Source organism: Nomascus leucogenys, chromosome X (genome assembly GCF_006542625.1).
Source record: "Nomascus leucogenys isolate Asia chromosome X, Asia_NLE_v1, whole genome shotgun sequence".
Lineage (NCBI taxonomy): Eukaryota > Metazoa > Chordata > Mammalia > Primates > Hylobatidae > Nomascus > Nomascus leucogenys.
This window is the reverse complement of record NC_044406.1, coordinates 73,304,236-73,331,987: the sequence shown is the minus strand read 5'-3', so window position 1 is coordinate 73,331,987 and position 27,752 is coordinate 73,304,236. Positions and strand designations below refer to the sequence as shown.

General features: G+C 38.3%; 1 protein-coding gene across 5 annotated transcripts in view; it reads left to right on the top strand.

Annotated features, from left to right (window-relative positions):
* Positions 1-27,752, top strand: part of RPS6KA6 (ribosomal protein S6 kinase A6) — a 151,100-nt gene that overhangs the window by 61,768 nt on the left and 61,580 nt on the right. For all 5 annotated transcript variants that reach the window (XM_030807035.1, XM_004092461.3, XM_030807036.1 and 2 more), the window contains 4 exons: positions 10,579-10,721; positions 13,170-13,240; positions 13,480-13,568; positions 14,358-14,416. In XM_030807035.1, the coding sequence (XP_030662895.1) occupies positions 10,579-10,721; positions 13,170-13,240; positions 13,480-13,568; positions 14,358-14,416 (362 nt within the window). The remainder of the gene's footprint in view (positions 1-10,578; positions 10,722-13,169; positions 13,241-13,479; positions 13,569-14,357; positions 14,417-27,752) is intronic.

Sequence of the window (27,752 nt, the reverse complement as noted above, 5' to 3'; positions counted from 1 at the left end):
TTTGTTTCATTGATCTTTTATATTATTTTCCTCATTTAAAATTCATTTATTTCTGCTCTGGTGTTTATTCTTTTCTCCTACTAATTTGGGTTCAATTCGCTTGCTTCTCTAGTTCTTTAAGATACATCATAAGGTTATTTGAATTTTTTTTGATGTAAGCACTTTCAGCTATAAATTTCCATCTTAGTACTGCTTTCACTGTATTCCATAGGATTTTTTATGTTGTATTTCTATTATCATTTATTTCGAGAAATTTTTAAATTTCTTTCTTAATTTCTTTATTGACTCTCTCGTCATTCAGGAACATATTGTTTTATTTCTATGTATTTATATAGTTTCCAAAATTCCTCTTGTTGTTGACGTCTAGTTGTATTCAGTTGTGATCACAGAAGATGCTTGATATTATTTCAGATTTTTGAATATATTAAGACTTGTTTTGTGATCTAACATATGGTCTATTCTTGAGAATGATCCATGTGCTGAGGAGAAGAATGTGTATTCTGCAGCCTTTGGATGAAATCTTCTGTAAGTATCTATTAGGTCCACTTTTTCTATGGTGCAGATTAAGTCCGATGTTTCATTGTTGAGTTTTCTGTCTAGGAGATCTGTCCAATGCTGAAAGTGGGGTGTTGAAGTCACCGACTGTTACTGTATTGAGTTCTATATCCCTCTTTCTCTCTAATAATATTTGCTCTCTATATATGGATGTTCCAGTTTTGGGTCCATAGATATTTATAATTTTTCTATCTTCTTGCATGATTGACCCCTTTATCATTATATAATGACCTCCATTTCCCTTCTTACAATTTTTGCCTTCAAATCTATTTCGTATGTTATAACTACTCCTGCTCCTTTGTGGTTTCCATTGGCATGGAATATCTTTTCCCGTTTCTTTATTTTCAGTCTGTATGTATCTTTATGGGTGAAGTGTGTTTCTGGTAGGCAACAGATCATTGTTTCTTGTTTTTTCATGGTTCATCCAGTCTGTGTATTTTGATTGTTTAGTCCATTTACATACAGTGTTATTATTAATAAATTGGGACTTACTCATGCCATTTTTTTAGTTGTTTTCTGGTCTTCCTTGTTTTCTTCCTCCCTGCCCTCCTTTTACTGAAGGTGATTTTCTGTGGTGCTATGATTTAGTTTCTTTCTTTCTATTTATTTATTTATTTATTTATTATTTTTTTTTTTTTTTGAGATGGAGTCTTGCTCTGTCACCCAGGCTGGAGTGCAGTGGCGCGATCTTGGCTCACTGCAAGCTCCACCTCCTGGGTTCACGCCATTCTCCTGCCTCAACCTCGCAAGTAGCTGGGGCTACAGGCACCTGCCACCACGACCGGCTAATTTTTTGGTATTTTTAGTAGAGACGGGATTTCACCGTGTTAGCCAGGATGGTCTCAATCTCTTGACCTTGTGATCTGCCCGCCTTGGCCTCCCAAAGTGCTGTGATTACACACAAGATCCACCACACCCAGCCTCTTTCTCTTTATTTTTTGCCTATCTGTTGTATGTTTTTCGGTTTGAGATTACCATGAGGCTTGCCAGTATGATCTAATACCCCTTATTTTAAACTGATGAAAACTCAACACTGATTGTCTAAACAAACATGCAAAAAAACCTGATAAAAACACTACACTTTGAATTCATCCCCCCACTTTTCAAGTTTTCATTGCTTCTCTTTATGTCTTATTGTACTATGTTTTGAAAAGTTTTTGTAGTTATTATTTGATTGGTTCATCTTTTTTTTAAATTTATTTTTATTATTATACTTTAGGTTTTTGGGTACATGTGCACAATGTGCAGGTTTGTTACATATGTCCATGTGCCATCTTGTTTTGCTGCACCCATTAACTCGTCACTTAGCATTACGTATATCTCATAATGCTGTCCCTCCCCCCTCCCCCCACCCCACAACAGTCCCTGGAGTGTGATGTTCCCCTTCCTGTGTCCATGAGTTCTCATTGTTCAATTCCCACCTATGAGTGAGAACATGCGGTGTTTGTTTTTTTGTCCCTGCGATAGTTTACTGAGAATGATGTTTTCCAGTTTCATCCATGTCCCTACAAAGGACATGAACTCATCATTTTTTATGGCTGCATAGTATTCCATGGTATATATGTGCCACATTTTCTTAATCCACTCTATCGTTGTTGGACATTTGGGTTGGTTCCAACTCTTTGCTATTGTGAATAGTGCCTCAATAAACATATGTGTGCATGTGTCTTTATAGCAGCATGATTTATAGTCCTTTGGGTATATACCCAGTAATGGGATGGCTGGGTCAAATGGTATTTCTAGCTCTAGATCCCTGAGGAATTGCCACACTGACTTCCACAATGGTTGAACTAGTTTACAGTCCCACCAACAGTGTAAAAGTGTTCCTATTGCTCCACATCCTCTCCAGCACCTGTTGTTTCCTGACTTTTTAATGATGGCCATTCTAACTGGTGTGAGATGGTATCTCACTGTGGTTTTGATTTGCATTTCTCTGATGACCAGTGATGATGAGCATTTTTTCATGTGTTTTTTGGCTGCATAAATGTCTTCTTTTGAGAAGTGTCTGTTCATGTCCTTTGCCCACTTTTTGATGGGGTTGTTTTTTTCTTGTAAATTTGTTTGAGTTCATTGTAGATTCTGGATATTAGCCCTTTGTCAGATGAGTAGGTTGCAAAAATTTTCGCCCATTCTGTAGGTTGCCTGTTCACTCTGATGGTAGTTTCTTTTGCTGTGCAGAAGCTCTTTAGTTTAATTAGATCCCATTTGTCAATTTTGGCTTTTGCTGCCATTGCTTTTGTTGTTTTAGACATGAAGTTCTTGCCCACGCCTATATCCTGAATGGTGTTGTCTAGGTTTTCTTGTAGGATTTTAATGGTTTTAGGTATAACATTTAAGTCTTTAATCCATCTTGAATTACTTTTTGTATAAGGTGTAAGGAAGGGATCCAGTTTCAGCTTTCTACATATGGCTAGCCAGTTTTCCCAGCACCATTTATTAAATAGGGAATCCTTTCCCCATTTCTTGTTTTTGTCAGGTTTGTCAAAGATCAGATAGGTGTAGATATGCGGCACCATTTCTGAGGGCTCTGTTCTATTCCATTGATCTATGTCTCTGTTGTGGTACCAGTACCATGCTGTTTTGGTTACTGTAGCCTTGTAGTATAGTTTGAAGTCAGGTAGCGTGATGCCTCCAGCTTTGTTCTTTTGGCTTAGGATTGACTTGGCAATGCGGGCTCTTTTTTGGTTCCATATGAAATTTAAAGTAGTTTTTTCCAATTCTATGAAGAAAGTCATTGGTAGCTTGATGGCGATGGCATTGAATCTATAAATTACCTTGGGCAGTATGGCCATTTTCATGATATTGATTCTTCCAACCCATGAGCATGGAATGTTCTTCCATTTGTTTGTATCCTCTTTTATTTCATTGAGCAGTGGTTTGTAGTTCTCCTTGAAGAGGTCCTTCACGTCCCTTGTAAGTTGGATTCCTAGGTATTTTATTCTCTTTGAAGCAATTGTGAATGGGAGTTCACTCATGATTTGGCTCTCTGTTTGTCTGTGATTGGTGTACAAGAATGCTTGTGATTTTTGTACATTGATTTTGTATCCTGAGACTTTGCTGAAGTTGCTAATCAGCTTAAGGAGATTTTGGGCTGAGACGATGGGATTTTCTAGATATACAATCATGTCATCTGCAAACAGGAACAATTTGACTTCCTCTTTTCCTAATTGAATACCCTTTATGTCCTTCTCCTGCCTGATTGCCCTGGCCAGAACTTCCAACACTATGTTGAATAGGAGTGGTGAGAGAGGGCATCCCTGTCTTGTGCCAGTTTTCAAAGGGAATGCTTCCAGTTTTTGCCCATTCAGTATGATATTGGCTGTGGGTTTGTCATAGATAGCTCTTATTATTTTGACATATGTCCCATCAATACCTAATTTATTGAGAGTTTTTATCATGAAGTGTTGTTGAATTTTGTCAAAGGCCTTTTCTGCATCTATTGAGATAATCATGTGGTTTTTGTCTTGGGTTCTGTTTATATGCTGGATTACATTTATTGATTTGTGTATGTTGAACCAGCCTTGCATCCCAGAGATGAAGCCCACTTGATCATGGTGGATAAGCTTTTTGATATGCTGCTGGATTCGGTTTGCCAGTATTTTATTGAGGATTTTTACATCAATGTTCATCAAGGATATTGGTCTGAAATTCTCTTTTTTGGTTCTGTCTCTGCCAGGCTTTGGTATCAGGATGATGCTGGCCTCATAAAATGTGTTAGGGAGGATTCCCTCTTTTTCTATCGATTAGAATAGTTTCAGAAGGAATGGTACCAGTTCCTCCTTGTACCTCTGGTAGAATTCAGCTGTGAATCCATCAGGTCCTGGACTCTTTTTGGTTGGTAAGCTATTGATTATTGCCACAATTTCAGAGCCTATTACTGGTCCATTCAGATTCAACTTCTTCCTGGTTTAGTCTTGGGAGGGTGTATTTGTTGAGGAATTTATCCATTTCTTCTAGATTTTCTAGTTTATTTGCATAGAGGTTTTTGTAGTATTCTCTGATGGTAGATTGTATTTCTGTGGGATCGGTGGTGATATCCCCTTTTTCATTTTTTATTGCATCTATTTGATTCTTCTCTCTTTTCTTCTTTATTAGTCTTGCTAGCGGTCTATCAATTTTGCTGATCTTTTCAAAAAACCAGCTCCTGGATTCGTTAATTTTTTGAAGGATTTTTTGTGTCCCTATTTCCTTCAGTTCTGCTCTGATTTTAGTTATTTCTAGCCTTCTGCTAGCTTTTGAATGTGTTTGCTCTTGCTTTTCTAGTTCTTTTAATTGTGATGTTAGGGTGTCCATTTTGGATCTTTCCTGCTTTCTCTTGTGGGCATTTAGTGCTATACATTTCCCTGTACACACTGCTTCGAATGTGTCCCAGAAATTCTGGTATGTTGTGTCTTTGTTCTCGTTGGTTTCAAAGAACATCTTTATTTCTGCCTTCGTTTCATTATGTACCCAATAGTCATTCAGGACCAGGTTGTTCAGTTTCCATGTAGTTGAGCGGTTTTGAGTGAGTTTCTTAATCCTGAGTTCTAGTTTGATTGCACTGTGGTCTGAGAGACAGTTTGTTATAATTTCTGTTCTTTTACATTTGCTGAGGAGAGCTTTACTTCCGACTATGTGGTCAATTTTGGAATGGGTGTGGTGTGGTGCTGAAAAAAATGTATATTCTGTTGATTTGGGGTGGAGAGTTCTGTAGATGTCTATTAGGTCCACTTTGTTTAGAGCTGAGTTCAATTCCTGGATATCCTTGTTAACTTGGTTCATCATTTAGTCTTTCTACTTAAGAGGAATTTATACCCCACAGTGACAGTATAATAATATTCCCTGCATTTTTCTTTATGCTTACTATTATAGTGAGTTTTGTACTTTCAGATGATTTCTTCTTGCTCATTACATACTTTTCTTTCAGATTGAAGAACTCCCTTTAGCACCTCTTATAAGACAGGTCTCATGTTGATGAAATCTCTCAGTTATTGTTTGTCTGGGACGGTCTTTATTTCTCCATCATGCATGAAGAATATGTTTTGCCAGTTATAATAGTATAATTTTTTTTCAGCACTTTAAATATGTCATGCCACTCTCTCCTAACCTGTAAGGTTTCCACTGAAAAGTATGCTGCCAGGTGTATTGGGGCTCCATTATGTCATTTGTTTATTTTCTCTTGCTGCTTTTAGGATACTTTATCATTGACCTTTTGGAGTTTGATTATTATATGCCTTCAGGTGGTCTTCTTTGGTTTAGATCTGCTGGATGTTCTATAACTTTCTTATACTTGTATGTTTCTTTCTTTCTCTAGGTTTGGGGAGTTCTCTGATATTATCCCTTCGAATACACTTCTTACCTGTCTTTCTCTCTCTACTTTCTATTCAAGTCCAGTAGCTCTTAGACCTGCCACTCTTAGGCTGTTTTCTAGATCTTGTAGCCATGCTTTATTCTTCTTTTTTTTTTTTAATTTTGTCTCCTCTGTGTATTTTCAAATAGCCTGTCTTCAAGCTCACAAATTATTTTCACTCCTTGATGAGTTCTTCTATTAAGAGACTGTCATGCATTCTTTAATATGTCAAGTTGCATTTTTCAACTCTGGAATTTCTACTTGATTCTTTTTAATTATTTTAATCTCTTTATTAAAGTTATCTGATAGAATTATAAATTCCTTCTCTTCGTTATCTTTAGTTTCGTTGAGTTTCCTCAACAGAGCTATTTTGAATTATCTATCTGAAAGCCTGCATATCTATCTGTTTCTCCAGAATTGGTTCCTGGTTCCTTATTTAGTTCATTTGGTGAGGTCATGTTTTCCTGGATGGTCTTGCTGCTTGTAGATGCCTGGGAGTGTATGGGCATTGATGAGTTAGATTTTTAATTTGGTCTTCACACTCCGGGCTTGTTTGTACCTGTCCTTCTTGAGAAGACTGTACAGGTAATTGCTGGGAGTTGAACCCCAAGCCCAATAATGCTGCGGTTTTATAGGCTCCTAGAGGTACCCCATTGGTGGCCTTGGATAAATTCTGGAAGAATTCTCTGTATTAACAGTCAGAGAACCTCGTTCTTTTCCCTTATTTTCTCCCAAACAAATGGAGTCTATCTCTGTGCTGAGCCACCTGGAATGAGGATATGGTTATGCAATCACCCCTATGGCCGCCACCACTCATACTGCATTGAACCAAACCGGAAGCCAGCACAATACTGGGTCTCGCCCTTGGCTCACTATAACTACTACCTGGGTAAAACCTATTTTCACTCAAGACCATAGTGCTCTACAATCAGCAGATGTTAAGGCCAAATAGGTTTGTGTCCTTCCTTTCAGGGCAATGAGTTCCCCTGGGCCCTGGGCAGGACCAGACATGCTGTCTGGGAGCCAAGGATTACAGTCAAATATCTTACAAATTTACCTGAAGTTCCATTCTACTGCAGCTAAGCTGGCACTCAGACCATAATCCAGAATCTTTGTTGCACTTCCCTCCCCTCTCCACAGGGAGAAGGGCCTCTCCCTGTAGCCATCAGCACCAGCAGCCCATAGCAGGGATTCTGCCAGGCCACTGGCAACGTTCACTTAAAGCCCAGTGGCTCTTCAGTCAACAAGTGGTGAATGCTGCCAGGCTGGGAACTCATTCTTCAGAGCACTGGGCTCCCATATGCCCCAGGGCAGATCCAGAAATGATATCGAAGAGCCTAGGCTCAGACTCAGAGACCTCAAGAGCCTGCCTTGAGGCTCCACTGTGGCTGAGCTGGTACCTAAGGTGCATTACCTTTCTGTCTGCTTTTCTCAAACAGAAAGAATCTTTTTCTGTAGCTACCGCGGCTCTCAATTTGTTGGGTCACACCTGAAGCCAGCATGTCTCAGATCGCAAGGCCCATGGTGTACTACCTAGGTATATTGCTGCTGGTGGTTGTTCATGGCCCAAGAGCTCTTTAATCAGCAGGCAATGAATCCTGTCAGGACTGGGTTCTTCTCTTCAAGACAGTGGGGTTCCTTTTGGCCCAGGATGTGTCTAGAAATATCATCCATGAGCTAGGTCCTGGAATGGGAACCTCACAACTCTGCCCAGTGTCCTGTCCTACTATGGCTGAGCTGATATCCAAGATGCTAGACAAAGTCCTCTTTACTTTTTGCTCCTTCCTCCTTAAGCAGAAGGAAGGAGTCACTTTTGTTGCTGTGCTGTCTGGGGTTGGGGGAATGGTGGCACAAGTACTCCCTTAGCCACCCTGGCTGGTATCTCCCTAGGTCACATGCCACCCTAGTCTACTGGCTCTAATTCCAGTTCAACACTAGTAGTTGCCTAGGAATTGCAGGGTTTGCATCTTAGACTGCCTTTTAAGTTTACCTAGGACCACAGACCACTTTGGCCCAAGATGGCTAGGCTTGCTGAGGAGTTCAAATTTAGACAACTGGGCTGGGCAATTCCCTTCTGTCTAGTTCTTGTCCAAAAGCTTCCTCTGGCCTGGTGCAGTGGCTCATGCCCATAAACCCAGCACTTTGGGAGACTGAGGTGGATGGATCATCTGAGGTCAGGAGTTCGAGACTAGCCTGACCAACATGGTGAAACCCTGCCTCTACTAAAAGCACGAAAAAAATTAGCTGCCCGTGGTGGCGGGCGCCTGTAATCCTAGCTACTCAGGAGGCTGAGGCAGGAGAATCACTTGAACCCGAGAGGCGGAGGTTGCAGTGAGCAAGACTCCGTCTCAAAAAAAAAAAAAAAAAAAACTTAAACATAACAAAAGCTTCCTCCATATGTGGGTGCTGGCTGAGGCCAGCATGACTTTGCTATCTGCTGTAACAGGGCAGAACTGAATTCAATGTAAAGCCCCCCAGTTGCTGAGCTTTCCCTCCCCTATCTGCAAAGACTCTCCTCACTGCATGGCTGCTGCTGGGGCATGGGAAGGGGTGTCATCAGTGATTCATGACTGTCTCTTCTACCCTCTTCAGTGCCTCTTTCAGCAATATGAAGTTAAAACTAAGTACTGTGATTACTCACCTGATTTTTGATTCTTGTGATGGTGCTTTTCTGCGTGCAGAGAGTTGTTAAACTTTGGTGTTCCTGCAGAAGCTACAAATGGTATAGGCTTCTATTTTGCCATCTTGCTCCATCCTTTCCTCCTGTAGCTTCTTTTTCATTTTCTTAATACCATTTTCTGAAGAACACTTTTGTTTATTTTGATAATGTCCAGTTTGTCATTATTTTTCTTTTATGGATTATACTTTTGATGTATCTAAGAAATCCTTGTCTAACCCAAGATCACAAAGATTTTCTATTTTCTTTTTTGTAAATTTTATAGTTTTAGGTTTTACATGGTTTACGATCCATTTTGAGTTAATTATTTATGGTATGAGGATGAATTTTTCTATATCTCTATCCTACTTGTTCTGGTACCATTTCTTGAAAAGACTGCTTTTTCTCCATGGAATTGCTTTTGCACCTTTGCAAGAAATTAAGTAACAATATAGAGCCAGTTCCGTTACAATGTGACATATGTGATGTAAGTCACTGCAGTATGCATAAATCCATAGTATATAAAACACAGAACTTACGGGAAAAATGGGGCAAGGGGCCTAACTTTAAAATGTTTGATCAGCGATACGCAAAAGAAAAGAAAGTAAAAAGGGTAGCATTGTTCTATATGTTCTAAATGATTAAGAAATACATAAAGACTGCAATAAATATAGTTCCTTACCTTGAAAAAGACCTGAAGTTTGCTTGTGGAAGTGGGTGTCAGAAAAGTTACAGTTTGTAAGTTATAATGATGTAGTGGAAGTTAGATTGAATTGGAAGGAAAATTTTAACACTAGAGATGGACAGGAGTGGCTCATAACAAATACAGTGAAGTAGCTGGTAGATGTTGGAGGTGTTTGCACGTGTGCCTTTTATGTATTTCTACTTTCCTGAGCTCAGCTGGTTCAGTTTTCTGTGCTCATGTAACGTTTCCTGCAGACAAAATCACCCATAAGCCAGTGTGAAATTCATGTTATACTTAGATTGTTTGCTAAGATATCAATTGCATTAGAACAAATTTGCATTTTCAAAAGAAGCATTATAGCAGAATTAACTGTATATGTCAGTCTATTATTGTACACTCTTCTGTTCCATTGATATATATGTCCAACCATTTTCCAGTACCCCACTGTCCTGATTACTGTAGCTTTATAGTAAGTGTTGAAGTCAGGTGTAGTATAAGTCCTTCAACTTTTTTCTTCCTTTTCAAAATTATTTGGACTATTTTCTTGACTTTTTTATACAAATTGTAGAATCAGCTTATTGATTTCTACAAAAGAAATTTTGCTGGGATTTTATTGAAGTTTCATTGAATTGGTATATCAGTTTGGGGAGAATTGATACCTAACAACATTAAATCTTCTAATTCATGAACATGGTATATCTTCCCATTTATTTAGGTCTACTTTGATTTCTTTCATCAGTGTTTCCAGTTTTCAGCATATAATTCTTGCATATATATTTTATAGCTGTAGTTGTATATTTATACCTGTAGATTTCATGTTTGGTATTTTTGGTGGTATTATAAATGGTACTTTTTAAATTTCATCTTCCAGTTGTTCATTAGTAATACCAAGAAATAAGATTGATTTTTATATATTGATATCTTTAGCTCTTTGAAGGCTTTGAACAAAAATGGAAACTCACCAAAGCCAAAGCAAAATTTGCTTTTTTAATATTTTAAAAAGTATAAGTTACTATTTCTGTTTTGTCTTAGTCTATTTTAAAACTTAGATCAATATGGCAGCTTTGACTTAATTGTTGTTCCCTCACATTTTTTTGCATTGTATTCTAGTGTAAACCTGAAAGCATGTATTTTGAGGATGAGATTTAATGGAAGGATCTTTAAATGACCTTAAAGAGTATTGCTATGAAATACAGGTTGCTTTCTCTTATTGATCTCACAGGAACTTTCTTAAGAGTAACTGTAGGCCATCCGTAAATAATTGTAGTGTTTAATACATTATGTTGTTTCTTTTGATGTTTTCTGTTTTTTGAAGTTTTTCAGACACATTTTTTGGTAATACTGTTATTATAGATTTTGGACTCAGCAAGGAGTCAGTAGATCAAGAAAAGAAGGCTTACTCATTTTGTGGTACAGTAGAGTATATGGCTCCTGAAGTAGTAAATAGGAGAGGCCATTCCCAGAGTGCTGATTGGTGGTCATATGGTGTTCTTATGGTAAGTAGCATTATTTGTTTTAATTATGCCAACCTGTGATTGATATTACTTATAATTTTATTTTAATTCAAATTTTGGGATTTAGCAGGTCAGAAAGGGGTTCTGATAATTTATAATTAACACTAAAAACCTTGTGATTGGCTAGCTGTTATACAATAAAAATTAGAGTTTTGGTGTTCTGATTTATTTTAAAGTTGCTAGTAAAAAGGTAAATGACAGCATTGTTATTATAAACTATTCATATTTGATATTTATGAAAAGGTCTGTCAGATTCTATATTTCAGAATGATGAGTTTATCAGTTACATGGTATTTTAATTGAATGTTACAGAACTTAGCACCTTACCATATAGTGTCTTATTGTCAGATTGTTACATGTATTCCCTAGAAAGGTTATAAACCTGTTGGGCAGAGGAATCATGTCTTATACTACTTTTCACCTCCCATAGTACGAAGCATAGTGAGCATTTCAGTAGATGCTTAATACAGACTGACTAATTTGGTATGAGATTAAGCATATAATTTGCAGTAGTCAGTAGGATGATAGATAAATAGCTGTTGAATTAGATATAATTTGCTTTTGAGGTCTGATCCATTTTGTCCATTTATCACTGAGTAGCACATCAAATGACACATCAGCATGTTAAGTACCTATTATAAGCCTGACATATTAGGAGGCCTGTGGGGTAGGAACTGATTCTAAGTACAATATTTGGGCTTTTTCAATTGGAGTAGCTAAATAAACTCTCCAGAAGTACCTTAGGAGTTCAGGGAAGCTTTAACGTAAGCTGATGTAGGCAAACTGGAAGAGTTGGAACTTAAATTAAGCCCTGAAGGATGGATAAAATTTGAATAGTTGTGTGTCAAGAAGGAGAGTATTATGATCATATTAGCAAAGACTTGGAGAACCAGTTTGACTACAGAAGTGGAGAAAGAGGGCGAAGGTGGAGGAAGTGAAGCTATAAACCTATAAGCATTTATACATGATTCTCTGGGTAGGAGGAAACTTTTAGATTCTTAAACAGCATGGAAATTAGAGAAAATTGTATTTTAGGAAGATTAGCCTTGACAGCATTATGTAAGTGGATTGTAATGGAAGAAACTAGAAATAGGAAGACAAAAGAGATCTTAAAAGACAATTGTAAGATTATAGAGATTTCAAAGTAAGCAGTTATTAACCTTGGTAGCAAATTAGATGACACAGATGAAAAAGAGATGAATTGTCAAAGATAAAAATGCCTGTAAAATTTGTGAGCTTTAGGGGGTTGAAAGAATGGTAAGTTAATAGAAGAGATAGCTGAAGAGGACAGCTGGTTTTGGAAGTAGGAAAAAATAATTTTTAACATGTAGCATAGGTTACTGTAGGTTAATGACTCACCACTGGGTGGTGATAAATTAGGAGGGATAGTGGAGAGAGAATCAGAATCATTTGGAGACCTTAATATGTATATATTAACTACCCAACCTGTAGTTTCTTTGAGGGAAGATGTGAGTCCTATATGCGATCCTTCCTTCATTCTCTCCCTGAAGTTCTCACCTCTACTCCTCCAGTCTTTGGTGGTGTACCATTACTTAAGATTTGGGAAGGAAAGCTGGAGTTGGAGAGAGATTAAGGCTTGAACAGCAGATTTTGGGAGACATTAAGATACAGGGGAGACTTGAATGTATAAGCTCACTTACACTGTGAGTTCAGATAAATGAGTAGAAGACTAAGGCCAAAGCCATTATTGAATCTAAGTTTGAGATTTAAATACCGGTGATACAAAAACTTCTCTTTAATGTACTATAATGATTTTTAGAGGTAGTCTTTTTTTATACCATTATTTAATGTTCTAGTTAGTCACATTGCAGTCAGTTCTCTTTGAGAAAATGTTTTCCTTCTTCTGTGTACAACTAAGGTGTATGTTTCTTTTTTAAAGCTATTGGCATGTGTGTGTATGGCGGGGGGTGGTGGTGGTGGTGTGTTCTGCTGCTTCTACCTCTTTTTTGGTTCCTGTTTTGGGGGCAGTGGAAGGAATGAGAATGGTTAAATCTTTCTTGGGCATGTATGAATTTGAAATCCTTTTCTGCTTATTTTTCCTTTTCCTTTATTATTAAACATTCGCTTCAAAAGAATATATTTGTTTCAACAGAAAATGCATTGTGTGTATTTTCAAATTGCTTTGGCTTTGAGAACATAGCCGAATTACAACTGAGGAAGAATTGGTTGGTTTCATCTGCTATAGGTCACCATCAGTTGAGCTGTATATATATATAGAGAGAGAGAGAGAGTGGGATACCAGAAGTATGTTTCTTTAAGTGACCTAGTTTTCTGGTCCCATTTTGATCTACTATCATGTAGATCTTACAATTTGATGATTACATAGTAGAAGTCTCAATTTTTTTCTGAAGAATCTTATTATATATTCTAAGGTGTTCTAATTGTGTGGTGATGTTTTGTTTGTTTTAGTTTGAAATGCTTACTGGTACTCTGCCATTTCAAGGTAAAGACAGAAATGAGACCATGAATATGATATTAAAGTAAGTGTAAATAGTATGTTTTTCTTTTGGGAAAAAAATCTCTTGCTTTCAGTTTTGAGAAAATTATTGTGGTTTTAAAATAATACAAGAGAACCTTTTTCTCACTGTCCTGTTCCCTTCTACCATATACAGGACTTTATTTACCCTTGTAAAAGCACTTTTAAAAATTCTTTTTGAGATTTTTCAAATCAAAAGTGTGGCTAAATTTAAGTGAAACTTTCTAAAATCCTCTGTTTCAGAGCAAAACTTGGAATGCCTCAATTTCTTAGTGCCGAAGCACAAAGTCTTCTAAGGATGTTATTCAAAAGGAATCCAGCAAATAGATTGGGTATTGCTTATTTTCTTAGCTTTTATAGAAGTAACTGCATGTTTTGGGAGGATAATTAAATCTTTATGTTTTCTTGTTTGATTTGAGCACATTACTTCTATACATAGAATTTTTCATTTTGTGTGTGCATTTCAGGCAAAGTAAACTCTGTTATGTCCATGATTTAAAACTGAAGTAGTCTAGTTAATGAAACTTCTGTTCAACCTATTATTATGTATATATTATGGGTTACTTCTTTTGAAATAATAAACAGATTCTCCCTTGTACAGGTAATCTTTTATATATTTGAAGATAGATATTTTGCCCCCCCAATATTCTTCAAAGTAAACATTATGTTTCTGTAACTACTTTTTTGACCCGTTTCTGGTAGCCTTTCCCTGTATCCAGATGCGATCCTATTATTTATGCCCTTGTGTGAAAATTTCAGTGTCACTTTATTCCTTTGTACCTTTTAATTTGGCATATAAATATGAGGTCATAAGATAAATTAGGAATGAAAAAATATGCATTTAAGTTTAAGTATTATGTTTAATACTATTTTGATTTGATTTGGGAGACACTTTAATATTTCATGATACTCTTGTAGTTCAATATGAACGTTAGTTATTTTTTATCACAGTAAAACGAAAGGACCAGCTAATAAAATGCCAGATAAGAAATCATATACTTTTCTTTTCAAGGAATGTATGAAATATGTGTATTCCTGTTTACAGATAGCAGTCTGGAAGCCAGGGAGCAAGACTAAAAAAAATCATAAAAATAAAATATCTTTTTTTTTTATATATATAGGATCAGAAGGAGTTGAAGAAATCAAAAGACATCTGTTTTTTGCAAATATTGACTGGGATGTAAGTTAAGTAGAAAGCTTGTTATTGAATAACTTCATATGACCAACACAGGATATTAAAGGTTTATTGCTTTTAATTTAAATAACAAATCAATGGAATATTTATGTAGTATTTATTTTTCTTTTTCTTAAAAAAATAATTTAGATCTGGGGGTGCATTTGTGGGTTTTTTACATGGATATGTTGCATAATGGTGGGTTTGGATTTCTAATGTACCCATCAACCAAACAGTGACCAGTAGGTAATTTTTCAACCCTCAACCCCCTTTTAACTTCTCCCCTTTTGGAGTCCTCGGTGTCTATTATTTCCATCTGTATGTCCATGTGTATCCATTGTGTAGCTCCCACTTATAAGTGAGAACATGGGATATTTTATTTTCTTAGTTATTTCACATAGGATAATAATCTCAACCTCCATCCATGTTGCTGCAAAAGATAATGATTTTGTTCTTTCTTATGGCTGCATAGTATTCCATGGTGTCTATATACCATATTCTCTTTATCCAGTTAACCATTGATGGACACTTAGGTTTATTCCATGACTTTGCTATTGTGAACAGTGCTGTGATAGACATACAAGTGCAGGTGTCCTTTTTATATAATGATTTATTTTCCTTTAGGTACATACCTATTAGTGGGATTGCTGGGTCAAATTTTTTTGATTATTAGTTCTTTGAGAAATCTTCATATGGTTTTTCATAAAGGTTGTACTAATTTACATTCCCATCAACAGTGTATAAGTGTACCTGTTTTTTCCCACATCCATGCCAACATCTGTTATTTTCTAACTTTTTAATAATAGCCCTCCTGACTGATATAAAATCATATTTCATTGTGTTTTTAATTTGCATTTTTCTGATGATTAGTGCTATTGAGCATTTTTCCATGTTTGTTGGCTGCTTGTATGTCTTCTTTTGTAAAATGCGTGTTCATGTCCTTTGCCCACCTTTTAATAGGTTTGTTTGTTTACCCGTTGAGTTGTTTGAGTACCTTGCAGATCTCGATATTAGTCTTTTGTCAGAGGCATAGTTTGCAAATATTTTATCCCATTCTGTAGGTCATCTTTTTACTCTACTGATTATTTCTTTGGCTGTGAAGGAAATTAAGTCCAATTTGTCTACTTTTGTTTTTGTTGCATTTGCTTTTGGGATCTTAGTCATAAATTCTTTGTATAGATCAATGTCCAGAAGAGTTTTGCCTAGGTTTTCTTCTAGGACCTTTGTAGTTTCACATCTCATGTTTAAGTCTTCAAACCATCTTGAGTTAATTATTGTAAATAGTGAGAGATGGGGTCCGGTTTTATTCTTCTTCATGTGGCTAGGCAATTTTCCCAATACCTTGTATTGAATAGAGTGTTCTCTCCTCGTTGTTTATTGTTGTAGATTTTGAAGAAAATCAGATGGCTATAGGTATGCAGCTTTATTTCTGGGTTCTCTGTTTTGTTCCATTGATCTATGTGTCTATTTTTGTACAAGTACTCTGCTGTTTTAGTTACTATAGCCTTGTAGTATAATTTGAAATTAGGAAATGTGATGCCTCTGGCTTTGCTAATTTTACTTAGGGTTGCTTTGGCTATTTAGGCTGTTTTTTGGTTCTGTGTAAACATTAGGATTGTTATTTCTAATTCTCTGAAGGATGGCATTCATAGTTTGATAGGAATTATATTGAATGTGGATATTGCTTTGGTCAGTATGTTTTTTTGTTTTGTTTTGTTTTTTTGACAGCATCTCTCTCTATCGCCCAGGCTGGAATGCAGTGGCACAATCAGCTCACTGCAGCTTTGACCTCCTAGACTTAAGCAATCCTCCCACTTCAGCCTCCTGAGCAGCTGGGGATACAGGTGTATGCCACCATGTCTGGCTAATTTAAATTTTTTTTGGTAAAGATGGGGTCTCGGTATGTTGACTAGGATGATCTGGAACTTCTGGGTTCAAGTGATTCTCCTGCCTCAGCCTCCCAAAGTGCTGGGATTATAGGCATGAACCACTGTGCCTGGACTGGTATGGTCATTTTAATGATATTGATTATTTCAATTCATGAGCATGAGATGTTTCCCCATTTTTCCATTTGATCTAGTTTCTTTCATCTGTGTTTTATAGTTCTCTTTGTAGAACTCTTTCACATTCTTGGTCAAATGTATTTGTAGGTATTTTACTTTTTGCGGCTGTTGTTAATAAAATTGTTAATGAGAACCTTCATTTGGTTTTCAGTTAGAACATCACTGTATAGAAAAGCTACTGATTTTTGTATGTTGATTTTATTTTTTTAAACATTACTGAATTTGTTTATCAAGTCTAGGGGTCTGTTGGAGGAGTATCATATTATATCATCAATGAACAGAGGTACTTTGACTTCCTCTTTTCCAATTTGGATGTATTTTCTTTCTTTCTCTTGCTTGATTGCTCTGGTTAGGACTTTCCAGTACTGTGTTGACTAGGAGTGGTAGAAGTGGACATCCTTGACCTGTTTCAGTTCTTGAAAGGAATGCTTTCAATTTTCCTGCATTTGGTATGATGTTGGAGTATATTCCTTCTATGCCTATTATATGGAGGGTTTTTATCATCAAGTGATGTTGAATTGTCTCTAATGCTTTTTCTGCATCTATTGAGATGATCACATGATTTGTGTTTATAATTTTATGTGGTGATTTACATTTATTGATTAGTAAATGTTGATCCATCCTTTCGTCCCTAGAATAAAATCCACTTGATCATGATTAACTATTTTTTGCCTGTGCTGTTGGATTTGGTTTGATAGTATTTCGTTGAGGATTTTTGCGTCTATATTCATCAGGGATATTGGCTGGCAGTTTTCTTTTTTGGTTGTGTCCTTTCCTGATTTTGCTCTCAGGATGATACTGGTTTTGGAGAATTAATTAGGAAGGATTCCCAACTCCTCAATTTTGGGGAACAGTTTTAGTAAGATTGGCACCAGCTCTTCTTTGCATGTCTGGAAAAACTTGTTTATAGACCTATGTGGTCCTGGCTTTTTTTGATGGAACATTTTTTTATTACTGGCTCAGTTTCACTATTCCTTTGGTCTGTTTGTGTTTTCTATTTCATCCTGGTTCAATCTTGGGAGACTGTATGTTTCCAGGAATTTATCCATCATCTAGCTTTTCTAGTTTGTGTGTATATACATGTTCATAGTAATCACTAATCTTTTATATATATTTCTGTGGTATCCATTGCAATGTGTGCCCTTTTCAATTTCTAATTGTACTTGTTAGAATCTTCTCTCCTTTCTTCTTGGTTAAACTATCTAGAGGTCTATCAACTTTGTTTACTATTTCAAAGAACCAGCTTCTCATTTTGTTGATCCTTTGTATCTTTTTTTGGTCACAATCTCATTTTATTCAGCGAAATGAGACTTAGTTATTTTTTGTCTTCTGCTAGCTTTGGGTTTCGTTTTTGTTGTTACTCTAGTTTCATGTAGTGTCACATGAGGTCATTGATTTGAGATCTTTCTGTGTTTTTGATTTATGCATTTAAAACTAAAAACTTTCCTCTTAGCACTGCTTTAGCTGTGTCTCAGACATTTTGTTATGTTGTGTCTCTATTTTCATTCATTTCAAGTTTTTTATTCCTCCCTTGATTTTGTTGTTCACCCAAAAGTCATTCATGAGCAACTTGTTTCATTTCCATGTACTTGTGTAGCTTTGAGAGTTCCACTTGGTATTGATTTCTAATTTTATTCTACTGTGGTCCAATAGGTTACTTGATGTGATTTTGATTTTCTTGAGTGTATTGAAATTTGCTTTATGGTCAAGCATATGTTCAGTTTTGGAGAGTGTTACATGTGCAGTGGAGAAAAATGTATATGCTGTAGTTGTTGATTAGAATATTCTGTAAACATCCATTTGGTCTAGAGTCCATTTTAAGTCCAGAGTTTCTTTGTTGACATTTGCCTTGATGACCTGTCTAGTGTTGTCACTTGGTATTGAAGTCCCCCACTATTACTGTATTGCCATCAGTCTCTTTTCTTAGGTCTATTAGTATTTGTTTATGAATCTGAGCACTCTGGTGTTAGATGAATATATATTTAGGATAATTAAATCTTTTGGTTTAATTGAGCCCTTATCATTATATAATGCCCTTCTTTGCCTTTTCTTACTGTTGCTGGTTTAAAGTCTGTTTTATCTGATATGAGAATGGCTACTTCGGCTCTGTTGTGTTTTTTATTTGCATGCTATATCTTTTTCCACCCCTTTACTTTAAGTCTGTAGATGTGCTTAGCTATTCTGTGGGTCTCTTTTTGGCAGCAGATGGTTGGTTTTTGTCTGTTACCCAACTTGCTGGTCTACACATTTTGGATGGAACATTTAGGCATTTATGTTGAAGGTTATATTGATATATGAGGTTTTAATCCTGTCATAATGTTGCTAGCTAGTTGCCTTGGATTCTCAATTGTATGATTTTCATTTCATTTTGTTTTATTTTATTATACTTTAAGTTTTAGGGTACATGTGCACAATGTGCAGGTTTGTTACATATGTATACATGTGCCATGTTGGTGTGCTGCACCCATTAACTCTTCATTTAGCATTAGGTATATCTCCTAATGCTATCCCTCCCCCCTCCCCCCACCCCACAACAATCCCCAGAGTGTGATGTTCCCCTTCCTGTGTCCATGTGTTCTCATTGTTCAATTCCCACCTATGAGTGAGAACATGCGGTGTTTGGTTTTTTGTCCTTGCGATAGTTTACTGAGAATGATGATTTCCAGTTTCATCCATGTCCCTACAAAGGACATGAACTCATCATTTTTTATGGCTGCATAGTATTCCATGGTGTATATGTGCCACATTTTCTTAATCCAGTCTATCGTTGTTGGACATTTGGGTTGGTTCCAAGTCTTTGCTATTGTGAATAGTGCCGCAATAAACATACATGTGCATGTGTCTTTATAGCAGCATGATTTATAGTCCTTTGTGTATATACCCAGTAATGGGATGGCTAGGTCAAATGGTATTTCTAGTTCTAGATCCCTGAGGAATCACCACACTGACTTCCACAATGGTTGAACTAGTTTACAGTCCCACCAACAGTGTAAAAGTGTTCCTATTTCTCCACATCCTCTCCAGCACCTGTTGTTTCCTGACTTTTTAATGATGGCCATTCTAACTGGTGTGAGATGGTATCTCATTGTGGTTTTATTTTGCATTTCTCTGATGGCCAGTGATGATGAGCATTTTTCATGTGTTTTTTGGCTGCATAAATGTCTTCTTTTGAGAAGTGTCTGTTCATGTCCTTTGCCTACTTTTTGATGGGGTTGTTTGTTTTTTTCTTGTAAATTTGTTTGAGTTCATTGTAGATTCTGGATATTAGCCCTTTGTCAGATGAGTAGGTTGCGAAAATTTTCTCCCATTCTGTAGGTTGCCTGTTCACTCTGATGGTAGTTTCTTTTGCTGTGCAGAAGCTCTTTAGTTTAATTAGATCCCATTTGTCAATTTTGACTTTTGTTGCCATTGCTTTTGGTGTTTTAGACATGAAGTCCTTGCCCACGCCTATGTCCTGAATGGTAATGCTTAGGTTTTCTTCTAGAGTTTTTATGGTTTTAGGTCTAACATGTAAGTCTTTAATCCATCTTGAATCAATTTTTGTATAAGGTGTAAGGAAGGGATCCAGTTTCAGCTTTCTACATATGGCTAGCCAGTTTTCCCAGCACCATTTATTAAATAGAGAATCCTTTCCCCATTTCTTGTTTTTGCCAGGTTTGTCAAAGATCAGATAGTTGTAGATATGCGGCGTTATTTCTGAGGGCTCTGTTCTGTTCCATTGATCTATATCTCTGTTTTGGTACCAATACCATGCTGTTTTGATTACTGTAGCCTTGTAGTATAGTTTGAAGTCAGGTAGCGTGATGCCTCCAGCTTTGTTCTTTTGGCTTAGGATTGACTTGGCAATGCGGGCTCTTGTTTGGTTCCATATGAACTTTAAAGTAGTTTTTTCCAATTCTGTGAAGAAAGTTATTGGTAGCTTGATGGTGATGGCATTGAATCTATAAATTACCTTGGGCAGTATGGCCATTTTCATGATATTGATTCTTCCAACCCATGAGCACGGAATGTTCTTCCATTTGTTTGTATCCTCTTTTATTATGTTGAGCAGTGGTTTGTAGTTCTCCTTGAAGAGGTCCTTCACGTCCCTTGTAAGTTGGATTCCTAGGTATTTTATTCTCTTTGAAGCAATTGTGAATGGGAGTTCACTCATGATTTGGCTCTCTGTTTGTCTGTTATTGGTGTATAAGAATGCTTGTGAATTTTGTACATTGATTTTGTATCCTGAGACTTTGCTGAAGTTGCTTATCAGCTTAAGGAGATTTTGGGCTGCGACGATGGGGTTTTCTAGATATACAATCATGTCATCTGCAAACAGGGACAATTTGACTTCCTCTTTTCCTAATTGAATACCATTTATTTCCTTCTCCTGCCTAATTGCCCTGGCAAGAACTTCCAACACTATGTTGAATAGGAGTGGTGAGAGAGAGCATCCCTGTCTTGTGCCAGTTTTCAAAGGGAATGCTTCCAGTTTTTGCCCATTCAGTATGATATTGGCTGTGGGTTTGTCATAGATAGCTCTTATTATTTTGACATACGTCCCATCAATACCTAATTTATTGAGAATTTTTATCATGAAGTGTTGTTGAATTTTGTCAAAGGCCTTTTCTGCATCTATTGAGATAATCATGTGGTTTTTGTCTTTGGTTCTGTTTATATGCTGGATTACATTTATTGATTTGTGTATGTTGAACCAGCCTTGCATCCCAGGGATGAAGCCCACTTGATCATGGTGGATAAGCTTTTTGATGTGCTGCTGGATTCCGTTTGCCAGTATTTTATTGAGGATTTTTGTATGTATGTTCATCAAGGATATTGGTCTAAAATTCTGTTTATTGGTTGTGTCTCTGCCAGGCTTTGGTATCAGGATGATGCTGGCCTCATAAAATGAGTTAGGGAGGATTCCCTCTTTTTCTATTGATTGGAATAGTTTCAGAAGGAATGGTACCAGTTCCTCCTTGTACTTCTGGTAGAATTTGGCTGTGAATCCATCTGGTCCTGGACTCTTTTTGGTTGGTAAGCTATTGATTATTGCCACAATTTCAGAGCCCATTATTGGTCTATTCAGAGATTCAACTTCTTCCTGGTTAAGTCTTGCGAGGGTGTATGTGTCGAGGAATTTATCCATTTTTTCTAGATTTTCTAGTTTATTTGTGTAGAGGTGTTTGTAGTATTCTCTGATGGTAGTTTGTATTTCTGTGGGATCTGTGGTGATATCCCCTTTATCATTTTTTATTGCGTCTATTTGATTCTTCTCTCTTTTCTTCTTTATTAGTCTTGTTAGCGGTCTATCAATTTTGTTGATCTTTTCAAAAACCAGCTCCTGGATTCGTTAATTTTTTGAAGGATTTTTTGTATCCCTATTTCCTTCAGTTCTGCTCTGATTTTAGTTATTTCTAGCCTTCTGCTAGCTTTTGAATGTGTTTGCTCTTGCTTTTCTAGTTCTTTTAATTGTGATGTTAGGGTGTCAATTTTAGATCTTTCCTTGTGGGCATTTAGTGCTATAAATTTCCCTCTACACACTGCTTTGAATGTGTCCCAGAGATTCTGGTATGTTGTGTCTTTGTTCTCGTTGGTTTCAAAGAACATCTTTATTTCTCTCTTCATTTCGTTATGTACCCAGTACTCCTTCAGGAGCAGGTTGTTCAGTTTCCATGTAGTTGAGCGGTTTTGAGTGAGTTTCTTAATCCTGAGTTCTAGTTGATTGCACTGTGGTCTGAGAGACAGTTTGTTATAATTTCTGTTCTTTTACATTTGCTGAGGAGAGCTTTACTTCCAACTATGTGGTCAATTTTGGAATAGGTGTGGTGTGGTGCTGAGAAGAATGTATATTCTGTTGATTTGGGGTGGAGAGTTCTGTAGATGTCTATTAGGTCCGCTTGGTGCAGAGCTGAGTTCAATTCCTGGGTATCCTTTTTAACTTTCTGTCTCGTTGATCTGTCTAATGTTGACAGTGGGGTGTTAAAGTCTCCCATTATTATTGTGTGGGAGTCTAAGTCTCTTTGTAGGTCACTCAGGACTTGCTTTATGAATCTGGGTGCCCCTGTATTGGGTGCATATATATTTAGGATAGTTAGCTCTTCTTGTTGAATTGGTCCCTTTACCATTATGTAATGGCCTTCTTTGTCTCTTTTGATCTTTGTTGGTTTAAAGCCTATTTTATCAGAGACTAGGATTGCAACCCCTGCCTTTTTTTGTTTTCCATTTGCTTGGTATATCTTCCTCCATCCTTTTATTTTGAGCCTATGTGTGTCTCTGCACGTGAGATGGGTTTCCTGAATACAGCACACTGATGGGTCTTGACTCTTTATCCAATTTGCCAGTCTGTGTCTTTTAATTGGAGCATTTAGTCCATTTAGTTTTAAAGTTAATATTGTTATGTGTGAATTTGATCCTGTCATTATGATGTTAGCTGGTTATTTTGCTCGTTAGTTGATGCATTTTCTTCCTAGCCTCGATGGTCTTTACAATTTGGCATGATTTTGCAGTGGCTGGTACCGGTTGTTCCTTTCCATGTTTAGTGCTTCCTTCAGGAGCTCTTTTAGGGCAGGCCTGGTGGTGACAAAATCTCTCAGCATTTGCTTGTCTGTAAAGGATTTTATTTCTCCTTCACTTATGAAGCTTAGTTTGGTTGGATATGAAATTCTGGTTTGAAAATTATTTTCTTTATGTATGTTGAATATTGGCTCCCACTCTCTTCTGCTTATAGGGTTTCTGCCAAGAGATCCGCTGTTAGTCTGATGTGCTTCCCTTTGTGGGTAACCCGACCTTTCTCTCTGGCTGCCCTTAACATTTTTTCCCTCATTTCAGCTTTGGTGAATCTGACAATTATGTGTCTTGGAGTTGCTCTTCTCGAGGAGTATCTTTGTGGCGTTCTCTGTATTTCCTGAATCTGAATGTTGGCCTGCCTTGCTAGATTGGAGAAGTTCTCCTGGATAATATCCTGCAGAGTGTTTTCCAACTTGGTTCCATTCTCCCCGTCACTTTCATGTACACCAATCAGACGTAGATTTGGTCTTTTCACGTAGTCCCATATTTCTTGGAGGCTTTGTTCGTTTGTTTTTATTCTTTTTTCTCTAAACTTCCCTTCTCACTTCATTTCATTCATTTCGTCTTCCATCACTGATACCCTTTCTTCCAGTTGATCGCATCGGCTCCTGAGGCTTCTGCATTCTTCACGTAGTTCTCGAGCCTTGGCTTTCAGCTCCATCAGCTCCTTTAAGCACTTCTCTGTATTGGTTATTCTAGTTATACATTTGTCTAAATTTTTTTCAAAGTTTTTAACTTCTTTGCCTTTGGTTTCAATTTCCTCCTGTAGTTCGGTGTAGTTTGATCATCTGAAGCCTTCTTCTCTCAACTTGTCAAAGTCATTCTCTGTCCAGCTTTGTTCCGTTGCTGGTGAGGAGCTGCGTTCCTTTGGAGGAGGAGAGGCGCTCTGCTTTTCAGAGTTTCCAGTTTTTCTGCTCTGTTTTTTCCCCATCTTTGTGGCTTTATCTACCTTTAGTCTTTGATGATGGTGATGTACAGATGGGTTTTTGGTGTGGATGTCCTTTCTGTTTGTTAGTTTTCCTTCTAACAGACAAGACCCTCAGCTGCAGGTCTGTTGGAGTTTGCTAGAGGTCCACTCCAGACCCTGTTTGCCTGGGTATCAACAGTGGTGGCTGCAGAACAGCGGATTTTCGTGAGCCGCGAATGCTGCTGCCTGATCGTTCCTCTGGAAGTTTTGTCTCAGAGGAGTACCCGGCCGTGTGAGGTGTCAGTCTGCCCCTACTGGGGAGGTGCCTCCCAGTTAGGCTGCTTGGGGGTCAGGGGTCAGGGACCCACTTGAGGAGGCAGTCTGCCCATTCTCAGATCTCCAGCTGTGTGCTGGGAGAACCACTGCTCTCTTCAAAGCTCAGTTGGAAATGCAGAAATCACCCGTCTTCTGCGCCGCTCACACTGGGAGCTGTAGACCGGAGCTGTTCCTATTCAGCCATCTTGGCTCCCTTGTATGATTGTTTTATAGGATCTTTGAGCTTTCTACTTATGTGTGCCTTTATGATGGTGAGTGACATAGTTTTGTTTCCATCTTTAGAACTTCTTTGAACATTTCTTATGAGGCCTGTTTAATGGTGATAAGTTCCTCTAGTGTTTTCTTTTCTGTTAATGACTTTATGTCTTCTTCATTTTATGAAGCTTATTTTGGCTGGATATAAAATTCTTGGATGGCATTTTTTAAAGGAAGCTAAAAGTAGGTCCCCATTTTCTTCTGGCTTGTTAAAATGTCTGCTGAGAAGTCCACTGTCAGTCTGATGAGATTTCCTTTATTGGTGATTTGATGCTTTTCTCTAGCTTCTTTTATGATTTATTCTTTCACATTGAACTTGGATAGTCTGGCGACTATATCCCTAGGTCATGTTTGTGTTCTATAGTGTCTCCTAGGTGTTCTCTGAATTGCTTATATCTGGATATCTACATCTCTAACAAGATTAGGGATATTTTCCTGAATTAGTTCCTCAATTATGCTTTCCAAACTTTTCTTTTTTCTTTTTGCCTATAAGTTGCAAGTTTGGTCACTTTACATTATCCCATATTTCTCAAAGACTTTGTTCATTTTTAAAAAATTATTTATTCTTTAATTTTATCTGATTTAATTCAAAAGACCATCCCTCACGCTCAAAATTATTTCTTATGCATGGTCTAGTATGTTATTAAAGTTTTCAATTCTGTTTTGAAATTCCTTTCATCTTTTTTTCACTTCCAGAATTTTAAAATACATATATATATATATATATATATTTATTTATTTATCTTTTATCTCCTGAATTGTTTTCTGATTTCTTTGTGTTAGTTCGTATGTTTTTGACTTTCTTTTGGATTTCATTGAGCTTCCTTACAATCCATATTTTGAATATTTTATCTGTCATTTCAAAGTTTTCATTTGATTAAGATTCATTGCTAGGTAGGTACTGTGACCTTTTGGGGATGGCATTGCATTCTTTTTCTTCATAGTCCTGAAGTTCTTATGTTGGTTCCTTCTTGTCTGTAGAAGCTGTCACATATTACTTTTGAATTTAGTTTCATTTGGACGTGGTTCACCCCCTGCCACCGCCCCTCTTGGGGGGTGTGACTGTAGAGTAGGTTGGGAAGTAGCCAGAAGTCTTTTGGCTTTGTTTCTATAGGCCTGTGCACTTCTTAGTCAGGTTTTTATGTTGAGTTTTACAGTTCAATCTATAGGGCAGTAGGTGGCATTTACAAGTACAAGCCAACTGTGGCAGAAGCAGATTGGTATGCACTTGATATTTGTTTATTGTGTGGTGCTCTATGTTGTTTCAGATGATGGGCTGGACAGTGGAATGCCAAGTTCCCTGACCTTCTTGTCCCATGAGGGGTGAGGGGAAAGAGAGCTAGGCAGAGCTTGACTGCCTGGCTTGCACAGAAATACCCCAATGATGAACTGGGGAGCCAGCCCTGACAGGCATGGTTGGGGGAGTACCTGGTGAACGGTGCCAAGGTCTCAGCAGAGAGTAGAGGGACTAGCTTCACATCCTAGACAGGTAGCAATATGTTCTATTTACCTATCACACCCCTGACTCAGAGCTCATGGCTCTCAGTTCAGAGGCACAACTGCCATGTATCTCCAGACCACAGTATAGCTGATAGCCACAGAAGACACCTGTCTATGTGAGTTGTTTCTGGGTGGAACCTCCTGAATCAGTCCAATACACACAGCTTTGTGACTCACCTGTTTGCCAATGGGTAATGCTGCTGCTTTCTGTAGATATCACAGAGGGGTTCCACTTTTTAGCACACACAGTTGGGTATTAACTGTGGCAGTATCGTCTGGTTGGGTCCATCTGAGCTCAGACCCCAGGTTGGGGCATGGTCATGTACTAGCAGTGGTAGATAGGACTAGGCAAACTTCCAATTCCTTATCCCCCAGAATGCCCAGCAGACAGCATGTATGAGTCCTGTAAGAAGTGGACCAGGACCAAGCCAGTGGACTTGTTAAGTCTCTAGAATCCTGCTGCTGCCTATGATAGGGAGTGATGGGCTGGTTCTTGGAGTCACAGACAGAACTCTCAAGCAGAGGCAGGGAGAATACTCTGGAAGTGGGAGTCCTAGGTTACATCATGTGCCTGTGGGGGCTGGGATCTCAGAAGGGCCTACAAAACACTTAGGCAGTTGCAGAATGCTCAGGCAGTTGGTGCATCAATGCATATTGCAGACCTGTGCGGCTGGGCTCTCAGGAGTGCCCACAGAATGCTGAGAATATAGCAAAACACTCAGGTGATTGGGTCCCTGTGGCTGATCACAGGCCTGTGGGAGCTGGTCTCTTAAAAGGGCCCACAGGATTCTCAGATTGTGGCAGAATGCTCTGGTGGTGGGATTCCCATGGCTGATCACACGCTTTGGGGTTTGGGCTCTCAGAATGGCCTGCAGAATGCTTATGTGGTCGAAGTCCCAAGGCCCATCACAGGGCTATGGGGGCTAGGCTCTCAGAAGGCCTCCAGGTAACAGGTGAAATAGTTGGGAGCAGGGCTGCTGGGCTGCTGGCCTTTCACTGGGGAAGGCAGACCCCTTCAGCTGAAGCAATGAAGGTTGGCAGCTATGGGATGCTTGGCCCACCTGCACTTCCCTCCTGAAGGAGCAGCAGTGGATTTCACTTTGGTGGGCACACAAAGGTGCCCAGTTTCCCCACTGTCTCCTTGGCCCAGGAGTGGCAAGTGTGACAGTGGTGTTGAGCACAACTACTGAGGGAGCTGAAGAGCGAGTCACCAGCCTCTGGGAGCTGGGCTCTAAGAAGAACACCAGGCTGTGGCCAGTATATACATGTAAGGGCAGGGCAGCTGTGCTGTAGACCCAACACTGAAGAAGGGTGGCCTCATTTAGAAGGGAACAGCTGAGGCCGGCAGTCTTTGCAGCGTGCATTCTGCTCACTCCGCTGTACTGCAGCTGCAGTGTCTGACTTTGAGGTGTGCACAAGTACTAGCCTACCTGCTTCCTGCCTAGTGAGGTGGCAGCAGCCAGTGCCAGGCTGCTCAGGGATCAAAAGTCCATGGGATTCCACATGGGCTTGAGCAGTACCTCTGCACAGATTCCAGGCAGCTCCGTGTATTAAACTGGAGGCCTAGGGGATTCAAGGGGGCTTACCTATGGTTAGCACTGAAATTCTGTGGCAGAATTGTGGAATCCTGGGGGTCTCTCACTCAATCTTCCCTTCCCTGCATCGAAGATCTCCTGGCTCCACACCAGTCTCAGTTCACCTGACGGCATGGCTTTGTTCTCTTCTTTCTGTG